At 44.3% G+C, this 12,022-nt stretch overlaps 1 protein-coding gene across 11 annotated transcripts in view; it reads right to left on the minus strand.

Moving 5' to 3' along the window:
- Nucleotides 1-12,022, minus strand: part of FAM13A (family with sequence similarity 13 member A) — a 229,449-nt gene that overhangs the window by 167,777 nt on the left and 49,650 nt on the right. For 3 of the 11 annotated variants that reach the window (XM_075565797.1, XM_075565806.1, XM_075565762.1), the window contains exons 2-3: nucleotides 9,427-9,607; nucleotides 6,145-6,354 (exon numbers count right to left, since the gene is read on the minus strand). In XM_075565797.1, the coding sequence (XP_075421912.1) occupies nucleotides 6,145-6,354; nucleotides 9,427-9,574 (358 nt within the window). In that variant the 5' untranslated portion in view covers nucleotides 9,575-9,607. Of the gene's footprint in view, nucleotides 1-6,144; nucleotides 6,355-9,426; nucleotides 10,210-12,022 lie in introns of those variants that run through there. The other 8 variants (XM_075565813.1, XM_075565729.1, XM_075565771.1 and 5 more) reach the window with 6 other exon arrangements.

Consider the following 12,022-nt stretch of genomic DNA (forward strand, 5'->3'; position numbering starts at 1 on the left):
ATCTCGCCCGTGCTCCCTTTAGATAGGTATATCACCTAGATCAGGGATTCACTTATTCCCGCAGGAATCACTGTCCTGTGCCAGGTCCCTGGACACAGCCTCCCATGGAGTTACTATAACATAACTGACACTCTGATAGAACTTGAACTCCTTCCTCAACTCTGACAAGAGCTGGAACTCTTCCTCAACTGAACTAACCCTCCTCCTCTCAGCAGAACAGCTTTTAAACACAGTGCTGTGCCTTATGTAAGCTTCTGAGGCTGACACACCTCTGACATCACTAACCATGGAGTCAGAGCATGTGACCAGTCCCAGCCATACACAGGGCACCCCACCAGGGTGTGAGGGGAAAACCTCCATAATTACTGCTGGCATGCCCACACTTACCAGGCCTTACTGCCAACAGGAGAGATGACTGTAGGCATTTTACATGACCGCTACATAGTATTAGCACATTGGTGATGGACGCCACGCAGTGTGCCCGGCCTGCAGTCTGAGACCAGACCATAGGCAACAATAGACATTAAGGGACACCCTCCAGCGGGAGCTCCCTCAAGGGAGAGGATCCAGTAGACTGGATCGTGGGATTACGTTGTGGTTCTGTGGATCCACTATCCACTACTAAGACCAGGAAGGAACCCAACGCGCACCATTATGGCAATTGAAGTATCCAAGGAGAAGACCAGGGGTGTCTTAACAAGTAAAATAATGAGTAAAAGAAGGAAATCCAGGATTCAAAGTCTAAGAGAAAGACAAAAGGAGGATCAGTAGAGGTAGGAGGGCGTAGCCGCAGATTGATGAGAGGAATGTAAGAGAAAGAAAGGCCACCATAAGAGAAGGCAGCATCCAGTGCAGAGTCAGACTGAGTGAGCCAAGTCTCGGTTATAGCAAAAAGGAGGAGAGAGTGAGAGAAAAAGAAATCATGCACAGAGAGAGCAAGCATTCCAAAAGGCAAAGGAGAAAAGGGAGAGAGGGAGGAGGTTGACAGAGAATGGGTTTGAGGTTAGAGGGGTTTACACCATGAGGAGTACAGGTTTCATGTGATGAGCGTGCTCCACCTTTGGAGTTTAAAAAAAAAAAAAAAAAAGTGCATAGGAGTAGGGTTTGCTCTGTGTATGCGCTATACCAGTGTTTCCCAACTCCAGTCCTCAGGGAACCCCAACAGGTCAGGTCTTCAGGATATCCCTGCTCCAGCACAGGTGGGTCAATCAGCGGCTCAGTCATTTTGACTGAGCCACCTGTGCTGGAGCAGGTATATCCTTAAGACCTTACCTGTTGGGGTTCCCTGAAGGCTGGAGTTGGGAAACACTGCGCTATAGAGTACAAGATATTGAGATAGATTTGCGAGGACAAGAGCATGTCGAAATCAGACAGGGACCAGGATTGGGAGAAAAAATCCCCAGAAGCCAGGAGGAGGAGCCTAGAAAGAAAGTGGATGTGAGAGGAGAATTTGGAAGGGTGTATTGTGGAGCATGCAGGGTAGATTTCCTTAGCATGGTTGGCCAGGTATATTAGGCGTGTAATATAGTGCGAGCGCATCAATTAGAATTGGCTATCTCCAGGCCTGGCATTCTATACTGCAGCCGCGCGCACGGCAGTAAGCAGTGCCGCGGCAGATCACAGCAAGTATGCGAAAATTTATATTTTTGCGCTGCTGCCGCGCCACGTGACGCTGCCGAGCCACGTGACGCTGCCAAGCCAATCACAGCGCGGCTAGGATATGCTTGGGGGGGGGGAGAGGGCAGGAGGAACAGAGCAAGTTCTGCATTGATTAATCTACCTCTCGGAGGGGGGGTTCTCTAAGGGGAGGAAGGGGGTGGTAGGAATCACTGAGGGAGAAAGGGGGAGAAGAGGTTGGTAAAGAGGAGTGGGACTGGTATTGATGTGCAGGTTGAGCTTGTGTTTGTGTGTGAAGCCGGGTGTGATGTCATAGCCACGCACACCTGTCGCTCACAGCACAGCACAGACCTGTACACACAAAAAGTGTGCTTAACGTCCACGAGTATTAGAACACGCGAGCGCGCCAACTATAAAACAAGCCTTAGCCAAACAATTACAATGAAAATTGTTTTCATGATGAATATGGATTAGCAGTTTATTGTTCGCTTTATATTTCTGGTCACACGCAGCAGCAGCTATTTGTGCACATTTAATATAAACGGTATTTGGCTATAATGCAGTCAGCTGAACCGTTGATTGAGCAATTCATATCATAACAACCACATGACAACAGGCCTCACCCTGCTCAGAGGACAAACACAAAAAATGGTCCAATTACAAAAACACGCAAAGTGAAGTTCAGATTTTTCCAATTAAAAAAAAAAAAAAAAAATCCAACTGGTTTCATTACCAGAAAATCTAATCTAACAGGGTATGTCTCATAGTACCTATCTTTCCCGTTATATCTGTGATGTAAGTCCTGTTAGCTACAGGCAGTAACAGGTTAAGGTCTGTGGGCTCTTGACCCCCCCTTATGCCCCTCTTGTAAGTGATGGAAGTAATGTGGTGACTCATGGCCTGTGTAAGCCTATCAGGGATAGGTACAGTCCATGAGCCCTGGCATCGTGTCCCCCCTAGACGAGGAAGAAGATCTCTACCGGGCGGGACTTGTGGAGAAGAGCCCACAGCCTACCTGCCGTGCGGAGATAGAATCCGACCTGATCGCGTCCATCCCCGAGGCTGCGAAGGTTCCGGAGCGGCCTAGATGCTCCGCGACTCCCGATAACGCCGATGTCCCCTACCTTGCTGTGGGTGAGCCGCCACGTTCCTACTTTACAGCGGATCCGGTTGCAGCCTACCTGAATGAGGCGCCGGGTGAGGCCTTGTTCCGGTGCGCAGCCCGGTGACGAACTTCCGGTCTTACCGGAGGGAGAAGAACGCAGTAGTGGGGGCCGACTTCCGGACACCCTGGGACCCACTACAGATGGAGGCGCTGACACCAGAGAAAGAACTACAGAACGAGAACCCAAGCCTGTCCCAATCTCTACTTCACCGCAGACAGCTCAGTATCTCCTGCTCTAAGCAGGTAGTGCACCACATACACGTAGCATAGGCTGTCCAATCTCCCAGGGGGCTGGGGGGGCAGTGCTACAGTAACATTTTCCAAAACTGAACTGTGGATCATATATTTATTACCACATGATTAACAACTATTGAAAGAAAGTAAACTTGCAAGCAAAGTCTTTTTTTTCTTCTTAAAGGGCGGGTGCCACATATTTCTGTTTCTGCTAAGAAATGTACCTTACCATATCATATTATGAACTGTATCATATTTCTGTTAGTGGCTCAAACTTGTGAATGACAGTAAGGTTATCGTGTTACACCTGACAGTAATTGATTTAAGTGCTGACTACAGCAAAAGCTCACCATTATTACAAGACAATCAAGAAGCCTATCGTTAGTAGCCATGTGTAGTAAGGCAGGGATCTGGTGAAGTCTGTATGCCTGGAACAGCAAGTAAGTGCAGGGTTTGGCGGGCAGCACTGTTAATGTAACTAGGTGGCCATACTTACTGGCCACCCTAACTAAAAATACAAACACCACACATCCGACTTTCAATACACTCGTGACTAGAATTGTGACCATTACTTTCACGCTGCAGTACTCCCATAATATCTGCCTTTCATGGTCTAGTTATTGGGAAAGTTTGAGAAACTAACTTGTTAGCTAAGGATGAAGCTGGCGGTATAACATGCTTCATATTTAGAGAGTTGTAATAGCAATAATGATAAAGAATGAGGAAGGGATTCATTTGTAGGCAGTGATGTGTTTTTAATCAGTAGTTCGTCACAGATGTAATTTGTTCTAACAGTGTTTACTAAATCTCTCCCCAGGGCCCTGATCCAGAACAAGTTTGTGCACTACCAAAGAATATAATGGTTATGCAAACTAGGCATGTGTTTACAAGAGTACTGCTTACCCCATAAAGCCTGGTGGGACTGGTGATTCTGAGGATACATTTGAGAATCTCTGCTCATTGAGGCATATATTTTTTATACAAACTACATCCATTAAGCAATATCATCACTACCAGCAAACATCTAAATAGTTTTAAGACTTCATTGCTTTCCTATGTTTACCTCAGAAAACGATCTAGTCGGACTGTCCAGTTAAAATTGTTGCAGAGATATTTATGCCTAGGACAGTTTGCTCAAGTTATAAAACAGTTGTTCCTTATGCTAGAGGCTGGCAGATCTGGCATTCTTCATATGCCGTAGATGCTTCAGCGCTGGGGGGACCTACAACATTATGCAGAGTAATGTAGAGAACTTATTTTTTGGTTACGGAACCCAATATTTATATTGTGAAATTCTGCTGTATCCCAACCCTCTCTAATAGCGCGTCTGAGATCAGATGCATTGTAAGGAATTCCAACTTTCTCTAATAGCGCGTCTGAGATCAGATGCATTGTAAGGAACCCCCAACCCTCTCTAATAGCGCGTCTGAGATCTGATGCATTGTAAGGAACCCCCAACCCTCTCTAATAGCGCGTCTGAGATCAGATGCATTGTAAGGAACCCCCAACCCTCTCTAATAGCGCGTCTGAGATCAGATGCATTGTAAGGAATCCCAACCCTCTCTAATAGCGCGTCTGAGATCTGATGCATTGAAGGAACCCCAACCCTCTCTAATAGTGTGTCTGAGAAGAGCACGCTGCCTAGGGGTCACACTCGTCTCCTCTCTCACATTCTCCCCTCACATTCAAAACGTATCTAAAACCTGTCGCTTTTTCCTCCGCAACATTACAAAGATACACCAATATACTCTGTTACTCGACTGCTAAAACTCTGACTCAGGCCCTCATTCTCTCCCGTCTCGATTACTGTAACCTCCTGCTGTTCAGCCTTCCTGCCGCTAACATGTCTCACCTACAATCTATCCTAAACGTTGCTGCCAGAATCACACTACTCTTTCCTAAATCTGTCTCAGCGTCTCCCCTGCTAAAATCCCTCTCCTGGCTTCCCATCAAATCCCGCATTTCGCACTCAATTCTCCTCCTCACTTTTAAAGCTTTACTCTTCTGCCCCTCCTTACATCTCAGCCCTAATTTCTCGCTATGTACCATCTCGACTCTTGCGTTCTGCTCAAGGATGTCTCCTCTCTACCCCCTTTGTATCTAAAGCCCTCTCCCACCTTAAACTTTTCTCACTGACTGTCCCACACCTCTGGAATGCCCTTCCCCTCAATACCCGACTAGCATCCTCTCTATCCACCTTTAAGACACAGCTTAAGACACACTTGCTTGAAGTAGCATATGAGTAGCACCGTGGCTAATACTATAAACGATACATAAAGCTGGTTGTATTTACCTCATTTTAAGATCTGCTAAGGAACGGATGATTGTTATTATGTCCTGATATATAAAACCATAAAATTCAAAGAGGGAGTACTTTCTTTTTCACACAACTGTACATACATACAGACGCATTGTAAGGAACCCCAACCATGTCTAATGTTGTGTCCGAGATGAGATGCATTGGAAGGAACCCCAACCCTCTCTAATAGTGTGTCTGAGATCAGATGCATTGTAAATTCTTCTGTATTTGGTCCAATTTTCAAATGACCTGAAAATTGCAGGGAACCAGTTAGGGAAGATGCCCAGGGAAACCTGGTTAAAAAACATGGATATAGAACATGCTTTTAGCACAGAAGGGGGTAAATGTAGCATTGCCTGTTTGGTGGATATTTTCTAACCACTCTCAAAATAAACTTGATCTCTTTTCACAATGATGCAGAAAACGAATATGTGCTTTCAGCCGCCCGCAACTTCCTAAAAAAAGTGTTCTTCTGTGCATTGCCACATATAATACACTTTAATAGCCAACAGGAGCGTCTTTCCCAAACTACAGGTTCCCATGTTGGTGTCGGATAAAGGTTACAGGGCATTAGGATGGAGGTCTGCAAGTCGGAGGCTTATTTTATCTACAACGTTCTTTGCGTTTCTGATATCTATGTTCTAGTTATTGTGAGGTGTGAAGTACTACTCAGTCGTTATATTGCTTCACATTAATGTTCAGTGGTGGCTTCTTTTATCCCCTTTAATGCTGCATTCATTGCAGATAGTTTGGACATGCGTTGCTGGGCCTTCAAGCATTCATGGAAAAATGAAAATTAGGAACAGCAGGTAACCCAGACTGTGCTTACCCTGGTAAAGCTGAATGAACTTGGGCAGCATTGCAGCACTGATCACTCCGTCTGGCATCTCTCTGAGGAACAGCTTGAGTAGACTGGCGGCTGAATGTACGTCCCCATCTTCCGCTAGTGTCACTCGCTCCCCACGCTCATACTTAAGGCGCAGCTGTTCAACAACTTTGACACTTCCGTTCACCCTGAAAAGACCCTCCTGTGTCAGCCCTGAAAACACAGAAGAGGAACCAGCACGTTGTTTAGAATGTAAGCTCTGTAATGTAAGCTCTGTAACGTGAGCTCTGTACTACAGAAACCACTGCAAGCTCTGTAATGTAAGCTCTGTAATGTAAGCTCTGTAAGTAAAGAAACCACTGCAAGCTCTGTAATGCAAGCTCTGTAGTACAGAAACCTACCCCCTTGTGATTTGTCTGTAGCACTTAACTTTGTCTTAAATCTGTATGTTTTGCCGAGTTTCCGGTGACTCTCTTTTTACCTGTCGGCACAGCTACAAGAGTATTAGGATAGGACCTCTTAAACATGCCTTGTAGCAGTCTCCTTGCTCAGCAAAAGTTCAATGCCACTGCAATGAGTGAAGTGCAAATCTTCCCAAGCAAGGGGAAATAAAGCTTCCCTTCATATTGAATAGAAGCTTGAGAATAGATAGAGACTGATATGTCCAATAACAAGGATGTTTGCTTTTTCCCCAGTGTATTTTTCTTCTTTTTTTTACTAGTTTTCTAAAATTTCAAAGAAATAATTAAAAATAAAAAAAAGAATAATTTCAAGAGGTTTGCATATGTTTAAGGAAACAAACAACAAATATTAAGTAATATGCAGACTATACAGCTTCTCTTACTTTTTTAAGACTCGTTTGGCTGGGGGAAAAAGTGTAATTTTTAATTTAAAAAATAAACTACCGATGGTTTTAACACTGCAAACGAAAACTTAAGAAGATGATTTATTCAAAACAATGGACTAAAAATGGGGCAGAACTTGTACCCAGAAGTTAATAATAACAAACATCATGCCAAAAAGTCACCCATGCGAGATGACCTCTCGCACATGGCTGAACTCGTACACCTGGAATACTATACTCTCTTTCTGTGGGTTCTGAAAACTCGTCACACTGCTCTGTTTAGAAGACGATCAAATAACAGAAAACACATTTGAGCTCCTTTTAGGAAGTAACCAGAATCTATTTTAACATTTCTAGGTTTTGGTAAATTTATTAGTACAGGAGGGGCTTACACTACTGAAAGGTACAACGTGATGTTAGTGTACAGCCAGAACCTGACTTTGGGCCTCATGCAGAGAGCATCGTTATTTCGAAATTCGCCATTTTTTGTACAATTTCGCGCAGAAACCGGCAGAAAATGGCGAGTTACGAAAAACGCGCCATTTTGTTTTTTCTATTGCTAAAACTCGCCTCGCGGCTGGCGAGAACCTCCATCTCGCCATTTTTAAAACTCTCCGAATGCAGAGAGGTGCGAACGGCATGTAGCGGCTGTTCGCGCCAAGAAAATGGCGCGATTCTCGCATTTTTGCCGCGCCAGGAAAAGATGGCAAGATGGCGCTCGCCGCCTATAGTAAAGGGGAAAAAAAGGCGCGAATTTGTTTTTACACATTTGTGAAGCGCGCATCTCGCCAATTTAGACTCGCCACACGCTTCCATGTTAAACATAGCAGAATTCGCACTTTTCTGCATATGGAGAATAAAACTCTCCAAAAAATCTACTTTTTATGAAATTCGCCACTTTTAAAATTCTATGCTCTCTACATGAGGCCCTTTGTTTCATATGTGGATAGGGGTTTTTTTTTGTTTTGTTTTTTTAACACCTAGTTGGCTTTTAAGAGCTACTATGCAGCTCTCTTTATAACTGAAATGAAAGCCCTTTCTTCTTTGATTTTAGAAAGGTTTTTATCAAGCTAACTCTGCTTGTTTTTTTAATTACTTTTCAATGAGAGGGGAATGAAATTTCTATGCGGAGTTTAATGGGGTGAAACAGAGCATATGTGTAAGACTGTGTACACATGGAAGCATATTACAGGTCACAGACCATTGCAACACTATGAAGGGAAGGAGGCATGTTTGCTATATCTGGAGTGTATATAAGAGTATAATACGTTCCACAAATGCTACAGTGTCACCTCAGGTGACAGAGCAGCTATGGCAGGCGTTCGCAAACATTTCTTTATTGGTAAAGTTCAATGTTAAACATCACTACAATACTTTCTTACTTGTGTTCAATATTATACATGCTGTACATATTCGTATAAATACACTTCAGTGTCAGTCTATACTTGACGCTACTGAAGAGGTGAGTAAGTCTATGGCTGACAAATGAAAGGTGTATGTATTATTTTTCACCAGGGAATTTGTGCGCACAGTTTGCCTTCATAATAAGGGAACTTTGCTACTGGATCATGCCAGTTTTATACTGATTCATTTAACCCTTTCAGGGCACCTTCACATATTCACCAAGTTTAGTCCAAAAGGACAGTAGGACATTGTATTCGTTCAGTGCAAGTACCTGTTATATGGTGTTTACCTTGACGGGGTTAGCAGGCTTGAATCATGTTTTGATCAAAAGATGCGACCAAATGATTCCTTTATTACACAGACTTATGTACTAAATGTTAATACTGCATGTCATTAGGAAATTGCAAGCCAATTTGGGAGGAGCGCTGAAATTGTACTTCTGTATATATTTGACCTGAATAGAATAATTAGCCTCACGCATGATATAAAAGTCACAGACAGCTGCCCTGAGTGAATTTTAAAAGGCTTCAGGAACCACAACTAACGTATTCATGGACCACCGGGTAGGAGGGACTAAGGCTTTGTGCAGGGTGACGCTGAGCGGGAGCACGCGCTCGCCGCAATGAAACACTTTGCTGCAATGTGTGTGGGCAGCGTGAGCGAGCTCCTGCGCATGCAAGGCACTTAGCTGCTTGCAGAGGCAAGCAAATTTGATTATGCTGCTCGCTGGCGCGTCACGTGAACGGTTCGCCCAATGAGGGCGAACCAGCTCCGTGACGTCATGGCCGACCCCCTTCCGCCCCCCCGACATGCCCACGCGCAACTAGCTGGCCATAAATCGCCCGGGCCAGCAGAGCGCGAGACGTCACCGTGCACAAACGCTCGCTCCCTGCCTGGCCAGAGCCTTAAGTATGAGAGCCCCCAGTAAGGGATGCGTAAATCCACGACTTGCGTGAAATGTAAACAATCTACGTCTCCAGTGATAAACAAAGTTATCTTAACAGACAACGTATAAAAACTGCCAGGCAAGAGCTTACCTTCACTCCGTAAGTACTCCACTATATTCCACACCACGGCTGGGACACCGTTCGTTACCAGTCCGTCCCTTTGGAGATCCTTGAGCCGCACGCCAAACAATTTCCTGCAGGGCTGCCCCCTGCCAGGCTGGGATACCACCTTCTTCATGTCTTCTTTTAGCCTCACCGCCGCCTTGCTTTGCTTGAAGGAGCAGAGGAAGAGAGAACAGTCACACGCAGAAACTATGGGGGGCTGCATTTTTCTGCTGCTGCAGTGTTTTCTACTAGGGAGGTCAAGCATGTTGTGCCATAGCACAGACAAGTTCCAGAAGGGTATCCGGACATGCAAAAAAAAAGAAAAGAAAGATGGGCGCAACAGATCTAAATTCAAGGATATGTGAGCTCTGTGTGAGCTCAACCCAGGCGGCAGCCACAGCAGCAGGAGGCGGGGCACTCACACTACTTCCCTGTAGCTAGGCAATGGATAGGAGTTTATGCAGGAAGAACAAACAGCTGTATCCAAGCTACATTGCCACAGTAACCTCTGGGCGGGACACTGTAATCAGTGTGCGACCTCAAGTGCCTGAGTATCATCTCAGGAAAACTTTCACACATCCCCCAGAAGAAGATTTAAAAGGTAGTGATCACAACATCTTGAACAAGGACTGGTGACGGTAAAGGAGCTTTGGACAGGAAGCCTGTGTGTGAAAGGTTAAGTTCCCCTGCTCTTTAACTCTTTCTCTGGTTACGATTGGTGTGAAGAAGCACAGTGTAGGATGACCACTGCATACATGTTTCATTCCCTTCCATTGCAAACAGCAGAATTAAAATATGCACTTTTCTGTTATTACCAAACCCAGCAAAATGTTAGCATTTTTTTCTACTATTATCCTCCTCTGTAAAAGTGCAATCAGTGAAATTGCTTTCAGAAATAATCCTTTATCCTGTTTGTAGTTGTTCTTACTGTTTTACCAAATTGGAGATGCGGGCTTTAGCTTAGAAAATAATAGAAAACATTTTTATGTAATAATTACATTATAACAACTGTGCTGAATATTTGTATTATAATATAATAATATTTTATATCCACTGGTTTCCTTCTAAATGTTTGTTTTTCTTGGACCTCTTTAAAATTCATCAGAGTTACAGCCAAAAATTAATTAATGTTAAAAAAACTAACATAACGTTAAAAAAAAAAAAAGGTTTGTATGCCGTATAACATTTTTACCCAAGTCTATAACAAAGTAAATCTTTGCTGCTCTATTGCTAAAGGAATTTCTACAGGGTTAAGAACTGGTGCACACAATGAGCTCCTCCTGTTAGTAAGATGGCACTATGTACTGAGCATGATCTAATCAGGGGTGCGCAAAGTTTTGATCCTGCGCCCCCTGCCTGCTAACCTCCCGGCACGCACCCCTCCCCCCTGCTCGACTCCGGCATCAAATGACGCCACGGGGTTATGTGACGTTAGGTTGCCATGGCAACGTGAGGTCACGTGACCCCGCCACCGAGTTACCGTGGTGACACGTCGCAGAAGACCAGGTAGGATAAGCTGCAGAGGCCTTGGGAGAGAGCTTGGGACCTTTGTGGGCCCGCCCCCCCATGAAATTCTCCCTCCCCCCTATTGAAAACCAAAGCTTTCTTGATTTGAAAGGGGTGTGAGAAGGTGAACACAGGGGATGCGTGCATTTACTGCAGTAAAAACACTGACTGAAGAGCGTAATAAAGTATTGTAAATATAAGATTCTAGAACAACAGAACCCCACACGCCTCTTCAGATAGGCGTACATTGTTGCCACAGCAAGCGGTGAACACGCGCAGATCTAATTGACTTGCCTCTGGTATTTCTGGGACATACACCTTTTCACAAGGGTGCCGTTTGCTGCTACAGCATTTGGAGAAAATAGACTGACCGGAACGATCCATCCAGGCAGTTACAGTATTTATCCTGACATTGGCAACTACGGCATTTCTGCTGACAATAGCTACTGGTTATTTATTTACCTTTTAGATACATAGTATTTGAGCTGACTACTGTTGCATTTTCTTACAACTTGTGCTACAATTGCTACAATATGCTAGCATCCAGTGGCTCACTGACACTAATTGGAGACTTGTATCAGGAGTAGAATGTGTGGAGAAGTGGTGCTCAGATACAGATGTGTATCATACAGTATATGAAAATTCAAATGAAGACGGTAAACTGGAACCCATCATGATATATAACAATCCATCGAAATAGATATTTCAGGGGCAACCAGACCTAGCAGTGTCACTTGACCACCGCATCCAATGGTCTTGGTATGTTAACCCCACAATAATCCCAGAATGGGTCAAAGGTAAACAGTAGGGGCCGAAGTCCATTACCTGCCCATAGGGAAATCCACAGTAGATCCAAGGTTCTTCGGTTCCAGGGCGCGATAAAGTCCCTTTGGGATTGTATTGTATTGTATTGTATGTCTTTATTTATATAGCACCATTAATGTACATAGCGCTTCACAGTAGTAATACATGTGGATGAAACGCGTTGGTGCGTTAGCTCTCTCCTCATTTTTGTACACTCATTAAAATACCTTTAACTTTTTATATGGAGTTGCCCGGAACTTATTTTCTCTTC

This window comes from Ascaphus truei, chromosome 1 (genome assembly GCF_040206685.1).
Source record: "Ascaphus truei isolate aAscTru1 chromosome 1, aAscTru1.hap1, whole genome shotgun sequence".
NCBI lineage: Eukaryota > Metazoa > Chordata > Amphibia > Anura > Ascaphidae > Ascaphus > Ascaphus truei.